At 46.2% G+C, this 18612-nt stretch overlaps 1 protein-coding gene across 1 annotated transcript in view; it reads left to right on the plus strand.

The window, feature by feature from the left end:
• Positions 1-18612, plus strand: part of ICE2 (interactor of little elongation complex ELL subunit 2) — a 1950511-nt gene that overhangs the window by 325340 nt on the left and 1606559 nt on the right. The window contains exon 4 of the mRNA XM_069623082.1: positions 1583-1702. Coding sequence (XP_069479183.1) covers positions 1583-1702 — 120 coding nt within the window. The remainder of the gene's footprint in view (positions 1-1582; positions 1703-18612) is intronic.

Below are 18612 nucleotides of genomic sequence, written 5' to 3' on the forward strand. Positions count from 1 at the left end.
TTGGAGGACACAAGCCCTTCGAAGAACAAGTTACTTACCAAACTGGTACTGGTAACGTTCTTTCGATGTGATGTTCCTCTGTATTCCACATCGCCCTCCCAGCCTGCCCCTCTGGAGAATTTCCTCTGTGATTGCAGCTTTCATTTCCGCAAGGCTTTAGGCAGTTATACTGGCAGGTGACTGGTGTCACACGTTCTGGGGGAAAAAACTAAACTGAGCCAACGGGTGCTGTGCGTCCTTATATAACATCCGGTGATGTCCACCCTCTACGGAGGCCCTCTAGGAACATCAGCTCGATACCATCGACGCAGGACGCCCTCTGTTGAAAAGATTTCGAAGTGCACACAGCTGTGGACATTACATGTCATAGATGTGGAATACGTTGAAGGAATATCCCATCGAATGAACGTTACCAGTTTGGTAAGTAACTTGTTCTTCTGATGCTTGTATCTGCTTAGATTCACATGTGCCCGCCCTTCCTCCCTTCTGAGAGAAGGCGCATGGATGCTTGTAGTCTTATCTATCTTATCTGCTTGGATACTCTGTACTGGCGCTACTCCTCATGCTACCTCATGTTAGAAAAAATACAATCTGAGGGTCCTACACGCGTGAGGGATCATGGGTACAGGGGACGTCGCACTAGGGATAGTATTACTGGCACGCCCTGTTCGCCCTTTTCGAGTTTCGAAAAACAAACTAATACTCTGCAGCTTTTACTAGATGTCGGCCTATGCACAGCATGTGAATCTAAGCTGATACAAACATCAGAAATACGATTACGGTGAGTAATGTATCCCGTCTACACACAACCCTACAGAAAAGAGCTCTATTGGCCACTTTTACTCCGTAGAAATGGGCAAATACACCCAAAAAGTAAAAATGGGGAGTATAAGTAGTCGAAACAAACACCTAGAACCTTCTACCTCTGATCTGATTTCACCCACAGAGCTCCATGAATATGTTTGGACCAGAAGTGCGCATAGCACCACAGGAAGAAACTACCATTGCTGCCTGATCAGAAGAAATATACCTTTACCTTTTAATGTGAATTAATAACTAGGTGCAAAGAAATAATCATTACAGAAACATTTCCGTTTTCCAGTTGAAACATATTTTTACTTGCTTATAAAATACTCCCATTGGGAACTGAACTTATATTTTTACTCCCTAAAAAATCATTTTACACCCATCTTTTAAAAAATAGGGAGCACTGTATACACATATACACCATGAGTACAATAATTTATTCTCTTTAGTCTCACCTTTTAGACTTCACTGTTACCTTCTGAAGAAGCTGTGCGTTAAGTGAAAGACGTGTTGAGGAATACATAGAAATGATAAGCATTGTGAAACAATGAGCAACGCTATTTGAATCAATTAAATTGGAAAAAAGAATGTACACTGCAAGAGCAATTTAAGAAAAACTGAAACAATATATAATTGAGCACCAATAATTGAAATGAAGAACCACAAAGCCTTTTTTGGACATCTTTCATAAATAAGCATTGGTATTGCAAATGGTGATAACCTTGTTGAATAAATTATCATTTGGTGACATGAAATTGAAAACATTTTCTTTTAGTGTTTTAGGGAATCCTTGCAAAGTGAAATATCTGAATTTTTAAAGTTTATGCAGAACAACGCAAGGAACTGTGTTGCAGATTATGACCACATTACAAAAGATGCTCTGCGGTATACCGAGGTAAGACTTTTTTCGTTTTTTTAAAAACGTGTTGGTTTTTTAGTAATTTCATTATTATTACAAATGTTTAGAAATGACATGTTTGTAATGACACTGTACAGTCTGCACATAATCTCAAAAGATCATTTTCTGTTCAAAGCAGACCTTTTACACCAACATTTTCCGAGAATGCTCCTAAAATTACTTTAGGTAACACAAAAATTGAATGTCTCAGAGAAGCTCTACAATAAGGTACGACGTTCATTCAACCCCCGTTAATTTTTTCAAAGCACTTTTTGGCAAAAACATTTTTGTCTAAAAAACCTTGAGAAATATGGGGGGGTGGGAGGAGGGCATATAAGGGGTAGCGTGGGGTGGTATATAGGGATAAATAAAATAGGGCATGGGGTTGGGGGGGAACCGCCCACCCCCAAAATAAAAAATGCAATGATTTCTTTCCAAAAAGTGCTGTGAAATAAAAATGGCCAAAGAAAGAACATAGAACCCTGCAATAGACCCAGTCTATCACTTGTCTGATCCAGATTGGGTACAGTTAAAAATCAGTGACTAAGGATTGCTAAACCAGGATAGTACGGTTCAAAATGTACTTCTGTGACTAGGGATTGAAGGTAGTTTTAGATCGATTTTGTTATGTTTATTGTATTGGTTTTTCAAAATGCATATAAAATTACTAGCATACGTTTTTTTGAAAAAAGACTACCTTCTATTCGAGAGGGCCTGTTTGTTAACCAAAAACCAGCCCCCTACTGCTATCTAAGATCAGGGAGCAGTGGAAGGAACGGCACATCAAAAAACCATCTGGATGTAAACATTGTATTTGTATTTATTGATGTTTCCTAGGGCAGATTTCCAGAATTTGGTTTACTGCAGTCCTATTTATGGAACCCCACTGTTTCTTTTTGGTTATTTTTAGGATCTCCGGCTTAACTTTATGGTCCGAGGGACTTCTTCAGAAACCCTGTGCCAACAAACCCCTTTTTTGTTATTATATGTTATCGTAGCCGATGTGGCTCTAAGGACAATGTTGCTTTTTAAGCCTCCCATTGTGGCACTCGGGTGATATCGCCCTGCATTGGTTTTAGAGAGTAGGCTGCTGGCATCTGTAACCTTATTTTGTCTTTACCAGGCGGGCAGCCGATTTACCACTTTAGTAGCTGAAAGTACCTTTTTTGGTAGCCATTGGGATACTAATTTTCTTTTTTAAATCCTGTTATCTGCCATTTTGTTTCTTGCGTGTTTCTTTGTCTAAGGAAACAGCGAGTCAGCCCTAAAATGCCCATTGTGCAACACATGGGCTCACTCGGAGCCCAGGCATGCACCCTGCATAGTACATTGGGCTGGTTTAGACACATTCTTGTCCCTAGACAGGCATTACACATGCTCTTTGGGTGGACCCACCTGATTTGCTTGGCCTCCAAAACCTTTGTTTTAATTTTAGGGCCAAGTCTGTCTATACTATTTGGGTTAAGTGTTTGTCCCTGTACTCCAGTTTTAATTTGATTTCTGGCAGCTGGATGTCCTTCCTGTGCTGTCCTTGTTCAACCCATCCATCCCTAGGCCCATTCTCCCACCGGTCCTCCACAATGGATAGGCTTCGAAGTCCATAGGCTGTCCCTGGGCTGTTTTACTACTGCACTTTCACTGTTTTTAGTTTGCCTTGTGGTAGAAAGCTACTGTTTAAAAGGTCTGTGGGACACCACTAGTCTGTTTCTGTTGCTCCATTGTTTTCGTTGTGGGACTGTGTGTTAAGCTGGTAACGCAATCAGGCCAGAGGCGTTTGGTTCATAATGTGTTTCTTTTTATTTACCTTCCTTCATCTTATAATTAACATCATTGTAGTCTTTCCTAAGCAGGGAACGACGTTCATTCATAGCAGTTTTTTTTTTTTTTTTTTTAGCACTTTTTGCCAACCATTTTTTGCCAAAAAAGATCACATTTTTGGGGTGGTTCCCCCACCCCATTATTTACTCTATATATACCAGGCCACCCTACCCCTTACATGCCCTCTCCCTCTTTTGAAAGTTCACACACCCCCCGCCCCCAATGAGTATAAAAGAGTGGTTCCCCTATCCAAGCCTTCGATATGGTTTTGCAGCAACGTATCCCAGGTAAGGGAGTGGGACTGTACCTCTTTGGGGAATTAATTCCATTTATCCTCTGTGTCTGCTTTAAATTTCTGAGATCCCTGCAAACCCCGGGGGTCTGACTAGTCTCCATGCCTTCTCTAGCCATACTAGTTTGGGTTGTGCGAGCCTCTCCTCGTATGGGTAAGCCTGTGTGTCTCTTTGCAGATTTGCTGATATATTTTGGGCATTGGAGATGCCGCTCTGGATCTCTGCCATGCTACAGCAGGTCCTTCTTGGGCTCCTCTGCTGGAGTCTACTGTGGCGGATCTCTGTCTGGCCCTTCCCCGGCTTTGTCATAGCGGCTTCATGCCTGTCATTGCCCCTGCCCACAAGCTGGGCAAGCTTCCCACCCATCGTGGCCCCGGCCCTCAGCTAGGGTGGCTTCCTGCCTGTGGTAGCCCCGGCCCTATGCTGTGGCGGCTTCCCGTCACCAGGTTGCAGCATCTTCCTGCTGCTCCTCTCTCCAGCCTCTTCTCCACAGCCTTCTGCCGTGAGACGGATGAGCCAGAACCAGAGTCGTCACAAACTGTTGGAGCGTGCAAAATCTGCTAGCCCACTTACATTGGCAAGGACATTGTTTTGAAGGGCGAGCATGATTTGCATGATACTCGATCTTGCTGGCAATAATGGGGATGTTTGAAACCTTTATTTGACATTTACTGCAAACAAACATTGTTGGCCGTAAATTGAAAATAGGTTTCACTGTGAATGGCTGGCCTTTGGGTGGCAGTATTGCACCAAATATGAAGTGTGCTTATGGTGACATTCATCATTGTACAGAAAGCACTGCTAAATATTTTGTTGCCTGTGCCCTTTCAACCACGTTTTAACACAGACTTCGATTGGCCCAAATCCTGCTGTACCTCCTTTGTTCTTGGGGCTGCCGTGCCTCGAGCCTGGCAATGGAACTGGTTTTGAGGGTCTCTTCTGGTGACCCCTGCAGTAGGTTGCCCCCCTATTTCGCACACACTGGAAGTGATAAATATGGAACCAAGATTTGTCTTTTTGGTTAAATTCATATATACTAAGACAGAAGCTAAAGTCTGCACTGGTTAAAGGTCTCAGAAATCTGAGGTGTGGAGAGAGGCACTATGCAGGGTTGCCCAAAGCAGCATGCCCGACTTTAGAGTCACTGTTGCTACAGACCCTTGAGAGAATGAATTACAAAATACATTTGAGAAAATAAACACAAGCTGTAAAATCAGTTCCTACAGGACTTTGATAGAATGAATAAAGTCAATACAGCATTGATCATGGTGCAGTGGGGTTTTGCTCATCGGTTATGACACTGTAGCCCATTCTCTTAAGCCTTCTGCTGGCAAGCACAACCCTGCCATTAGTGCTACTAGCAGCACAGACAAAAATCAAGTGCGTTCTTGGCATTTTCTTTTTAAGGTGCACATGACTTAACTCCGTACCTATTGATTTCCCTTTAACAAAAAGTTGGAAAGAAAGATGCTCATCACTGGAAACAGTAATGGGAGCTCACAGGTGGGTTCCTTTTCTTTTGCAATGGCAGTAGGCGCTGTGTGCCGAGGTAGTAGGATGTTGTAAAGATGAAGTGTTGACCGCCGATGTCAAGGTGGCTACGGGAGCTTTGAATTTAAAGAAGGCTTTCATTTAAATGGATTGTGTCCCTCTATGTATTCCTCATTTTTGATATATTTGTAAGTCTGCTTACAGCTTTGGAAAAGTATCTATCGGGCACTGTGCACCATCGAGTCGTGGCCCTTGTTGGCCTCCATCCTGTCCTCGGCTGTGACGTTGACACTGGTATAAGTAGCTTGTGCAGCGACTGTTGCATCAATTCCGTTTTTCCATATGCTCAGCATGGCGCGGACGGTTCATTGCCTCAGCAATTTTCTAATTGTGCATTGTGCTTCAAAATGTTTCGAATCATGTTTATACAGAAGACTTGTTTTAAACAGTGTTGCATTTTCGGTGCTAAAATGTCCATTACGGACCCACATCGGGTCTGCCTTTGTTGCTTTGGTGTGGACCATAAGGTAGACGAATGCAGGTCGTGTCAGTCGAAGATGGTGACAGCCTTGAGGGAAAGGAAGGGAAAGATTGTCGCCGGTAGGCCCCCCTCTAAATCCCTGTCAACATGCCCTTCCAAGAGGAGGTCGTCCAATGAATCCATGGAAGTTTCCCGCGTTAAGACACGCTAGAGGCGCTTCAGATCTAGGTCTCAGCATTCGTTCTCATCAACGTCACACAAAAAGTCAAAGAAACAACACCATTGGTTGCAGTCCTCTTGGTCAGACTCCTCACCTGACAAGCGGATTAATTTTCCCAGTAAGTTGACATCTGTATGTGTCAGAAGGCAGCTCCAGTCCCCCCTTCCAAAGAGCCCAGTAAGGCTTCAGACCCCAGCACGTCTGGTAAGACCAGCAGGGAGTCTTCTGAGACCACTTCCTGCGTGCCTAAGAGCCAGGATGGTAAGTCTTCTCGACAGATTCTTTGTCTGTATAAAGGACAGAGCTAAAATCTTCCTTCTTGACTCCTGTTAAGGAAAAGACACCTGGTCCACCGAAGCCAATGTTGTTGTTGAAGCCATTGAATCTGTCCCCCTCGAAGCCTTCGGTTGATTCTTCGAAGACTTTTAAGCCCTTGCCTAAGAAGGACTTTTTTAGAGTTGATTTTCGGAGGAGAAGAGGAGGAAGACAGAGACAAAGACGAACATGGCAACACACGGGTGGACTGACCAAGAAATCTTAGACATTTTCACTGAATTTTACAGTTCCCTCTATTCCCAGCCTACTGAACACACCGAACAACAAATTTGCGATCTTCTTGACCAGATCCCCACTACAGAAATCTCCTCCTCTACCCGGGACCGGCTGGACTCCCCAATTTCTTTGGATGAGATAGTGACCGCCATCTCAGATTTGCCCAAAGGTAAGGCACCGGGTCCTGACGGGCTCACTGCCGGACTTATCATGAGCATATCGCCATATTAGCCCCTAGGCTGCTCAAGATCTGTAACAAATCACTCTGTGTCTCTATCCTCCCCCCTCAACCCCCTCCATGCTTGAAGCTGTTATCACGGTCCTGCACAAGCCTGGTAAGCCTGACGATTAATGTGGATCTTATAGACCTCTCTCCCTCATGAACCTCGACACAAAAGTCTTCGCTAAAGTCATAGCGAATCGATTTCTGCCCATCATGACATACTTAGTCCACGAAGACCAAGCAGGCTTTGTCCCTGGGAGGTCTACCTCCCACAACATCAGGAGATTATTTAATGTTATGTCTCGTATAGATCAGGACCTGCAGGCCGTGGCAGTCACGCTGGATGCTCAGAAGGCCTTCGATATGGTCTCTTGGCGTTACATGTGGCTGGTACTGGAGACAATGGGCGTTGGCACGAACCTGATTGGGTTCATGAAATTGCTATACACCTCCCCTGTGGCGCGAGTAAGGGTCAATACCCTGACATCTGATCTTTTCACACTCTTTAGGGGCACCCGACAGGGATGCCCCTTCTCCCTGATCCTATTTGCCCTAGCGATAGAGCCGATGGCGGACCATGTCCATGCACGTCACGCTCGTAAGGGGATAGACTGAAAGATAGCCCTGAAATTATATCCCTATGCGCGGATGATGATCTACTGTACATCAGAGATCCCACAAGCCATCTTGACCCTATACTGAGAGGCATCACCCGCATCGGGCCCATTCCGGCTTCACAATTAACTATTCAAAGTCTGAAATCTTCCCGCTTACTAAATCTACCCAACAACCCACTACTGAATAACCCCTTCGTTGGTCCCCAGATGGTATCAGATACTTGGGTGTTCAAATATCCCTAATCAAATCTGCCCTGCTGGCCGACAATTACTCGGCAGTAGCACAAACAGTTGAGACTAAGTTGTCACGGTGCCGCGCTCTTCCATTATCCATTGCTGGTCGACTCTGCCTCATCAAAATGATTCTACTTCCCAAGCTCCTTTACATTTTCAGTAATGTACCCATATGGCCCGGGAGGGTGTACTTCACCAAACTGCACAAACTTTGTGCACAGTTCCTCTGGCACTCTGGTGCGGTACGTAAGAAGTAGACTCCCATACAAACGAGGGGGACTCATGGCTCCTGATCTGACCCTTTATTGGAATGCGGCCCAAGCCCAACATGCCACTCATTGGTACCCAGGCTCCCCAGCGCGTCCACATGTCAAGTTGGAGCGACTGGCAGCTGCTGGCATGAACATAATGTCCCTTATTCCGCACCAGCATTACACACCCGACTCTCCTATTGATCCAATTAAAACGACTCTCCACACCTGGACGCGCCTGCTCTATCCAACACCTGAGTCCTCCCAATACTACAAATGGCTTCCTGTGTGGTCCTTCCCCAGCTTGGAACCCACACGTGACTCCGCCCTGGTCCGACACTGGGGATCACTGGGGTATCAAGCACTGTCTGACTTCTACCCTGAGGGCAAGTTCATTGACCCCCAAACATGGAAACAGGGGCACACCAGATCTGCTGTAGAGACCCTTCAATATTATAGACTTCGGGCCGCGTTTCGTACCATGTGGCCCTCATTTCCAGACGAGCCCCTTGATGATCCGGCGATTGCATACATCGCTAACTCTGGTGGTGCCCGGGGCTTCATATCCTCGCTATACAAGATCCTTCAGGACACTACCCTGACTCAAACTCTCGGGGCACGTGATGAATGGACAGCCGAACTGGGCCTAGAGATATCTGACGAGGTATGGGGGGAGATGTGCCTACACACCCAAAAAGTCTCCCTCAGTTTTCATCATCGCGCCATGCAATACAAGCTCCTAGACAGGCTATATTATACTCCACATCGGACCTCGAGGTTCACTCACACCACTATACACCCTTGCCCCCGCTGTGGGGTGGAAGAAGCTGACCATTTACATATGTTTTGGTCCTGTAATAGATTGTCAGAATTTTGGAAAAGAATTTTAGAAACACTCGCTGTAATTACTGAAACTGTGATTGACCCTGATCCTTTAGCAGTTTTGTATGGAGCTTGGAGAGAGGTTGGCACCAGACGTTTGGCTGAGTTTTTGAACATAGGCTGTATGATAGCTAAAAAATGTATACTCCAGGGTTGGAGGAGCTCCTCCCCTCCGGTCTTTCAGAATTGGCTGCGCTTGCTCACCTGGTCACGATACTGCGAGGAGGAATACCTGACCATGCTCCCCGCCCACTCTCGTCCCAAAAACCTCTGGGTTGAATTCAATACGTACCTCAACAATCAAAGTAACAGTACACCCGGGTCGGGCTTATCCCCTGCTCCATCAAGGACTACTCCTGTACCATAAACTTTTTCTCCCACTCCTCTCATGTGAAGTTCTGTTGATATTGCTGTGATTAACGTAATCTTTGTATTGCTCCATAATACACCTGTACTACACATCTGTTGCCTTAATGTATGTGCCTACTGTATACCTCTGCCGTCAAAAAAATAAAAGTTTAAAAATTAAAATTAAAAAAAAAGAAACCCCCTCCCGCTGAAAACTTAGTGGTTCAGGTAGCCACTTCTAAGGCTGCAACCTACTCGACTATGCTCCCGAATCGGGATGATGAAAGGTTTGATGCCTTTGGGAGGTGGCTGTTTTCCGCAGGCAACATGGCTCTAAAAGCCATTAATGCGACTTGTGCCCTAGCCAAATAACGCCTTGTGGGACATAATAGCCATGTCTGTGGAGCACATCCCTGAGGAGAGGAGAGAGACGGGTTTCTAAACCTGGTACAGGATGCCAAAGATGCCATGTGCTAGTCTCTCCAGTCTAGTCTAGACTCTGCAGACTCTGTAAGAAGAGCAATCGCAGCAAGTACTGTCGCCAGGAGATTTGCTTGGCTGAGGAAGTCTAGTTTTGCACCTGATGTTCAAACAAGGCTGTTGGACATGCCGTTTGACGGCACCAAACTTTTTGTCTCAAAGGCTGATGAGAGCATAGAGAAATCACAAGCGTCCAAAGAGGCTGCTAAGTCGCTGAGCGCAGATATACGTCAGCCTCAACATATACAAGGGTCTTCCCATGGTTGGAGAGGTCAGCCTTTTTGTTTCTACTCTTCTACTGTAAGATGAAGAGGCCAGTTTGCGCAGAGGGGTCAGAGGAGGGCTCCGCATTCATAACTGCGTGGAGGAAAAGCTCCTCTCTCAGCTGTTACTACTTTGCCCACTGCAACATCAACCTCAAAACCCCTTTGAGTCCTTTGTTCACAGGGGGAACGTTGACTCAGCATCTCAGAATCTGGAGAGTTGGCGGGGCATAAACTCTGATGCTTGGGCACTGCAAACAGTGGCTCATGGCTACTGGGTCCCTTTCTTAAGAATACTCCTACATTGTCCTCCAAGAGGTCAAGCCTTGAAATATCCAGATCGGCTCCTCCTACAAGAGATCCTCACCCTGTTGGAAAAAGGTGAGATAGTACCTGAAGAGGAATCAAGGTTGGTACTCGCCTTATTTTCTAATCCCCAGGAAAGACAGAGGACTGCGACCTATCTTGTAATGGAGTTGCTTGAACAAGTTTCTCAGGGAGGACAAGTTCAAGATGGTCATTCTTTCACAGATTCTTCTGGCCCTTCGGATTGGTTGGTGTTATTGGACTTTCAGGGTGCTTAGTTTTATGTGCCAATTCATCCCAAACACTAAGTACCTGAGGTTCGCCGTTGGCGGTTCTCACCATCTGTTTCGGGTTCTGCCATTCGGGATCACCTCAGCCGAGGGTTTGCACCAAGCTCAAGGCAGTGGTGCCAGCAAGTCTGAGGGAGGTGATTCACATCTACCCCTACCTGCACGATTGGCTGATCGGGAGGAAAAAAAAACTCTGAACAGACTCAGGAACATGTCATCCAGACTGCCTCCACAAGGTTCCATGTGATAACATCCCTGCAAATATTTCGCCATACAAGAATGGCGCCCTTTTCTTGCAGCGATATTACCCCATGGAACCAGTGGAGGACATCCTCACAAACTCGGCTCTCATTTACCCCATAAATTATGTCCATAAATGTTTTTTCCCGGCGACCATATGTATGTGTCATGATGCCTACCCCCAGGGACCCAGACCAAGTCCAGCAACCCCGGAAGCAGGCATCAAGCTATCCCAAGCAAGCCCAACAACCCCTGCTAGGGGCTATTTGGGTGCAGTCCTGGCGTCTATGGCGCCAGGCTCATATGGAGAGTCAGTCTGGCGCCACAGGCGCCAGGCTCATAGATTAAAACTTACCTGATGCAGACCATGCTGCAAGAGCTCCAAGCCAAAAGAGGCTTGGAAGGGACTACTTTACCTAGGGACTATTGTTTTACTCGGGTGGGGCTGGGGAGGAATACTCACCTGGGACTACTTTGGAGGCTATTTAAACCACGGCCGAAGAGCAGCACACGCTTCGCGTTATTCTGCATCCAGCGGCGTAACGCTCACCGTACCTGCAAGTCTGCATCCAGTCTTCTGCCACGCCCGCCTCGAGTCTGGAGCTCCTAGAAAAAGGGAGAAAGAAGGACAAAAGGTTAGAACAAGAGCAATACCATTGATCCTTACCTGAATTCCCGATCCATCGCGCCTTCGAGCTGGAAGAAAGAAGTTATTTTATGCGCGTCGCCTCGCCTGCTGCAGCGCCGCGCTAAACTCACCGGCCTTCACAGCATCTTCACATTCCACCGCATCCTCCTGCGTGTTCCCGCCGCACTCCGGCACCTAAGGGGAAGACCAGAACAGCAAGGTGAGCCAAGGAAATACACAGAGGCAATATTAGTTACCCCCCATAGACTTACCTGATTTTACCACCGGGGGTACTAATCCTCTTCACGGGTCGGCGCAGCTTCCAGTGCATCTTCGCCGAACCCCGGCCCCTAAGGGGAAACAAAAGGACAACAAGGTGAAACAAAGGGACAAACAAGGGGAAACCTCCTCACCACAATAGACTTACCTGATTTTACCGCCGGAGGCATTATTCCCTGAGACTTCATACTTTCTCTCAGCGCCTGAATAAGGGAGAAAGCAACAGGTTACATATTGACATTATTTTATCGAACTGTGTTGGATAATACAAATCCTTACCTGAACATTACCGGTTGCCACGAGGAACTCATTGCTAGAGTCAAGCTGCAACCTGCAAGGAATCGGACAAGAGTGAAAGTCAGACATTTGAACTCTTACGAACTGCATACTTACGGCGTTTTGCCAGGAATCTCAGAGTCAATATTGTTCTGGAACTCACCAATTCCTTCGAGCCAGTGAAGTAACTAGTTATCTACGCGCCCCTGCGCTCAATGCAGGATGGAGAGCTCATCTTTCCAAACCATCAGTTGAGAATATAAGAGGGGACATCAAAGGTGATCAGTGGGGAGAACAGCGGGATGGGGGGGGGGGGGAGGTTAACGCTCAACTCCACGGGTGGTTAATTCCCTTTCTCCATTTGCAGAAGAATATTCCTACGGGCCAAGCAAACGAAGCTAGGTGGGCCAGTCCAGTCCGTCATCTCGGCACTACGCGTCACATTGGTGGAGACTGCAGCTGTCCAGTTCAGATCGACGCCCCTGTGGGAGCCAGGTGAGCATAACAGAACGCAAAGCCTACCCACAAATTCCCACCCAGGCGTTATGGATCCCTCAGAAACTGACCAATTGGCCCAATTACTAGGGGAACTGAGGGCTGAAGTGCATTCCGCCCGTCAAGAAACCAATGCTCTTAGGAGAGAACTGATTTTGTCAAAGGAGCAAACTGATGACCTTGCTAGGCAACTACTGCAAAGCCAGGCTGGACAAGCACCCCTACCTGGTTCTGGGAGAATCTAGCTCCTGTGTTATCAAGCAACCCTGTGCAAATAAACCTACTAGGAAATATTCCATTAGCTCCGCCTGAACGCTTTGCCGGAGATCCCAAAAGATTTGCAGTGTTTATGAACCAATGCCGCTTGCACTTTTTATGCAGACCTGGAGCCTTCCCAAACGATCAAGCCAAGGTAGCCTTTGTATTTTCATATCTCAGCGGCAGTGCAGCTGATTGGTCAATTCCACTAGTTGCTCAGGATGACCCAATTCTTCGGGATTTTCAGGGCTTTCAAATGAGCATGGAAAGACTATTTGCCCGGCACTCCCAAGGACAGGCCCTGGATAACAAACTTTTGTCCCTACGACAGGGTAACCAGGACCTTCTATCCTACATCGCGACCTTTAATAGGTTGATAGTGGAAACTGGATGGCCTGAGGTAAAACAAATCACGTTATTTCATCGAGGGCTTCGAGGAGAACTCAAGGATGTCTTGGCTCAAGTCGTGAACCCACCTCAAGACTGCGCTGAATATATAGACTTAGTGGTCCAGTTAGATCACAGACTTCAGAACAGAAAGGCTGATCGAGCCAAGTTTGAGAATCTGGTGTTGGTCAAAACCCACGCTAACCCCAAAGGAGCAAATGCTTCAGAACCCATGCAAATCAGAGGGGTTAAAGGACCATTAACCTTTCATCACATTCTCCCGACAGGCCCACCACAGGAGATCATGTGCAACTTTGTCTGGGACCTGAGATGGCCCATCATTCTGCCGGATAAAGGTGACCACTGGGATCGGAGGGCTCATTGAATGGACCTCATTCTAAAATGGGCTTCTGGCACCAGGAAAATGCAAAATGCTATGAGGCAGAGCAACCTCAGGAAATCCGGAAGATTTTGGGCACTTTTAAACTTTTGGAGCATCTGCAAAAGATGCTGAGGCCTCAACTCCCCAAGGATAGATCCAGGACCGCTGCAACAAACCAGCTTCTGAATAGGTGTCTAGTGGGACTTCTTTAAATTCAGGGAGTAGCTAGTGGAGGGTATCACGCAATATTAGCCCCTTAAATAATGTCGCCATGAATGTCGCCATACTGTTACGCTCACCTGGCTCCCACAGGGGCGTCGATCTGAACTGGACAGCTGCGGTCTCCACCAATGTGACGCGTAGTGCTGAGATGACGGACTGGACTGGCCCACCTAGCTTCGTTTTCTTGGCCCGTAGGAATATTCTTCTGCAAATGGAGAAAGGGAATTAACCACCCGTGGAGTTGAGCGTTAACCCCCCCCCCCACTCCCGCTGTTCTCCCCACTGATCACCTTTGATGTCCCCTCTTATAGTCTCACCTGATGGTTTGGAAAGATGAGCCAGGACTGCACCCAAATAGCCCCTAGCAGGGGTTGTTGGGGCTTGCTTGGGATAGCTTGATGCCTGCTTCCGGGGTTACTGGACTTGGTCTGGGTCCCCGGCGGTAGGCATCATGACAGCACTCCCCCTCCCCCCCCCCAAGGCCCCTCCTAAAGTCATTCTTCCCTGTGGTTTCTGTCTGTGAAATTTTGGTGGACTTTTTTCACCAATCGGGGTGCATGAACATGGTCACTAGGTTCCCATGACCTTTCCTGTGGTCCGTAACCTTTCCAGTTGATTAAATAAAAAAGCTTTGATTTTACCAGCTTGGAGTCCAGGATGTTTTTAATTTCAAATTCGGGTTCCTCGTCTACAAGGATGGGGTCTGGTGGCTTGGTTAGTCTTGTCCCTGGTTGCACTGGCTTCAAAAGTGACACATGAAAGACGGGGTGAATTTGCATGTTAGCAGGTAAGTCTAACTTGACAGCCACTGGGTTGATAATGGCCTTAATAGAGTAATGTCCCAAATATCTGGGGTTAAAGGTCCGTGTTCCCTTTAGAGGTATATGTTTTGTGGCTAACCATACTTGGTCCCCTATCTGGTATTGTGGAGTATCACTTCTATGCCGATCAGCATCTTTCTTGTATTTTTCTTTCACCTATTTTAAATGTGCAGTTGCTTCCTTAGAGGCTTGTGTAATCGTAGCGTGCAGATGGTCCACTGCGGGCATTTCTAAGTGTTGGGGGGAGTAAAGGTCTGAGGTTTGAGGATGGTGCCCATATAAGGTATAAAAGGGGCTTTGTCCAGTTCCAGAGTGTACTGAATTATTTTATGCATATTCGGCAATCCAAAGAATGTCTTTCCAATTACTCTGTCTGATGTAACATACAACGCAGGTATTGTTCGAGAGTCTGGTTGGTCCTCTCCGTTTGACCATCGGTTTGGGGGTGGTGACTGGTCGATAACCTCACATCGATTTGCGCCAATTGACAGCATTTTTTCCAAAGATGTGAAATGAATTGGCTGCCCCGGTCAGAGACCAATACGGACAGAAATCTGTGTAGGCGAACAATGTTTTCGAGGAACTCCTTGGCCAGGATTGAAGCTGAAGGTAATCCCTTTAAAGGAATAAAGTGGGCCATTTTGGAAAAAAGATCCACTATAACTAGAATGGTGTTAAATCCATTGCATGGGGGTAGATCAGTAATAAAGTCTAACGATAAGGTGTGCCATGGTGTAGGTGGAATGTCTAAAGGTTGTAAGAGTCCAGCTGGTTTTTTCTTTTGACTTTTGTTTTGGGCACAAATGCCACAAGACATCACAAATGATTTAATATCCTTTTGCCAGGTGGGCCACCAGAATGGTGTTTTAATTTTAGCTTCAGTTTTTGCAATACCTGGGTGCCCCTCCATTAGGGTATCATGATAACGGGAAATGACTAGCTCTTGTAGTTCCTTGTGTGGCAGAAATAGCCGCCCTTGGCAATAAGGCAGGTCATTGGTGACAGAGTAGTCCGGGCCTTTCTTTACCCAGTCCTGCAGGGCTGTAGGAACAAAGAGTTTCTGGATCTTTACCTGAATGTCCTCTAGTGTCTGTAGAGTAGTCATGCCAAGAATCCTTTGTTCGGAAATTAGAGGTACTGGTTCTGGGTTCACTTCTGCCTCTCCAATCCCTATTCGGGATAAGGCGTCTGCTTTACCATTCTTACAACCTGGTTGATAGGTTATCACGAAATCGAATTTGGCAAAGAACAATGCCCATCGGAGTTGGCGTGACGATTGGGCCTTGGCTGTTTTTAAATACTGTAAGTTTCGGTGATCGGTGATCACAGTAATGGTATGCCTGGCACCGAGAAGATGGTGCCGCCAAGCCTTGAAGGCGGATTTAATGACTAATAACTCCTTGTCGGTAACTGCATAGTTTAACTCAGGTGCCGAGAACTTTTATGGACCAAAATGTTACTGGGTGAAGCTGGCCAGTTTCAGGGTCCTTTTGAGACAGGACAGCTCCCATGGCTAGACTGGATGCATAAGTTTCCACTATGTATGGAAGTTCAGGGCGCGGGTGCTTTAATACAGGTGCAGACGTGAATTTCGCTTTCAGCTCTTGGAAGGCTTTTTTAGCTTCTTTAGTCCACATAAAGCGTTAATTTTTTTGCAAGAGTGCTGTGATGGGATGTACAACATGTGAAAAATCCGGGATGAATATGCGGTAGAAATTGGCAAAGCCGAGCATGCTTTGTACTCCTTTAACTGAACTTGGTGATGGCCACTTAAGGATTGTGTCCACCTTTTGTGAGTCCATTCGGACTCCTCTTGGGGTCAGGATAAACCCAAGGAATTCAACTTCTGTGGCATGAAAAACGCATTTTTCCAATTTTGCATATAGTTTGTGCTGGCGCAATTTCTCAAGGACTGCTCGGACGTGCTTCACATGGTCAGATTCTGAAGAGGAGTATACTAGAATATCATCGATATATACGACAACACAAACGTCAATGAGTTCACGAAGGACATCGTTCATGAAGTATTGGAAGGCTGCTGGTGCATTGCACAATCTGAAAGGTATCACCTGGTATTCGAATAACCCATACTTAGTACGAAAAGCACTCTTCCATTTGTCGCCCTCTTTTACACGTACCAGATGGTATGCCCCCTGGAGATCTAACTTAGTGTATATGCAAGCGTCCTTCACTTGGTCTAGTAATTCAGGGATCAGAGGCAATGGGTATCGGTTCTTAACAGTCATCTGGTTCAATGCGCGGTAGTCTATGCACGTTCTGAGGTAACCTTCCTTTTTGGGAACGAAGAACAAAGCTGAATATGCAGGGGACTTAGATGGGCGAATGAAACCATTGGCAAGGTACTGGTCCAAGTATTGTCGTAGGTGAAGGCTCTCAGGTTCCGTAAGGGCATAGATCCTGCTACAAGAGGGTTATGCACCCGGTATGAGATCGATTTGACAATCGTACGCTCTGTGAGGTGGTAAAGCGTTTGCCTGTTCTTTTTGCAAGACATCCTGGAATTCTTGGTATTCTGGAGGTAGTTGCATGACTGCTGTGGTTACTGTGGCCAGGCCTGCGTTCAGATTTTTCTTTGGGTAACAGGTTTGTGCACAATCCGGGAAGGTTATTCCCGGATTGTGCACAAACCATGGCGAGAGATGACAGTTGTGACAGATGCCTCCCTCACAGGTTGGGGAGCCCACATGAACGACCCTTCAGTCGGCAGTTGTTGATCTCTGACGGAGTACAAACATCACATCAACCTTTTACAGCTGAGAGCAATTAGAGTAGCACTTATGGCTTTTCTGCTTTCCGTGCGGGGGGAGACTGTCCCGATAATGAAGGACAACACAGTGGCCATGTATTTCCTCAGCAAGAGATGCAGTGTAGGATAACTACCAGACAGCAATGCAGCTCTGGTTCTGGGCACTACAAGAAGGAATCGCTCTGCTCGCAGTTCAACTAGCCAGCGAAGAAAACATAGCGGCAGATGCTCTGAGCAGTCACAGCATTGCCTCCCACGAGTGGTAGTTGGCTCAGGAAATCCTTCTAGAGATCTTCGTCCTTTCGAAAACCCCTCAAGTTGATCTGTTTGCATCAAGTGTCAACAGGAAGTATGACCTATTCTGCTCCAGGCAATTTCCTCAGAGAGGAGTTCTAGGGGAAGTGTTTGTCGCGGACTGGGAACGTTCACTCCTGTCCGCATTTCCGCCAGTACCTGTCATTCCTCATGTCAAACAGGAGGTTTAGGAAGTTCGGGAAATCCATGATCCCGATTGCTCCAGTGTGGGCCAGGAGAACGTGGTGCCCGGACCTTCTAGAGATGGCCATATGCCCTCCTATTAGTCTTCCCATAAGATACAATCTACTCTCGCAAGAGGGAGGTTGCCTTCTTCACCTAGGAATCAGGACACCTGATTTCTGAAAGGGTACGATACAAAGATTGGAACCTTCCGGGAACATGTTATGGAGGTGTTGCTTTCGGCCAGAAGACTAGCAATACAATCTTTGGACAGCTGCAACAAATTTTGCAGCTGGTGCAGGTATAAGAGTATTGGCACTTTTGCATGCATAACTTCTTTTTTATTAGTAATATTTGTGTTTATCATACACAAAGTACAAAGTGAGAACTTGTCATTAAGCTGTTCCATAAGTTATTAGAGAGTACCTTAGCAGTGGAATGTATGAAGGGGCCTAAACTCAGAATCCTATGATTAATAAGTGTCAGACAGTCCATCACAAGATGATATAAGGTCTCCAAGGGTTACACACCACATAATCTGTACACTCACAGTTCTCTAGGTATACCTAGTTTTGGCCTGATGACCTCCAGTGTTGGCAAACAATTTAGACAAAATTTGAGATGCCAGTCTCGATAAACTTGAGATTAACATTTTCTGAGATACGTTCTTAGTTCTTTCCTCGGGAGAAAAAAGATTTCACTCCCTTTGTATACATTTAATCTCCTTAGGTCTTGGATGTCCATCATCCTATCCCAATGATTTATTTTGCTTTTTGTCATGTGGTTGGAGTCATTGCCATCAAAATCTATCACTATGGTAAATTCTTCACATCTCTTTAAATGTCCTCACAAAAGGTTGGAATCTTTCATTAGAAGGTCTTTTAGACAGGAACCAAGACTCAGTTTGTCTTCATTAACTTAATCTA

The sequence above is a fragment of the Ambystoma mexicanum genome, chromosome 11 (assembly GCF_040938575.1).
Source record: "Ambystoma mexicanum isolate Mex_15411 chromosome 11, UKY_AmexF1_1, whole genome shotgun sequence".
Lineage (NCBI taxonomy): Eukaryota > Metazoa > Chordata > Amphibia > Caudata > Ambystomatidae > Ambystoma > Ambystoma mexicanum.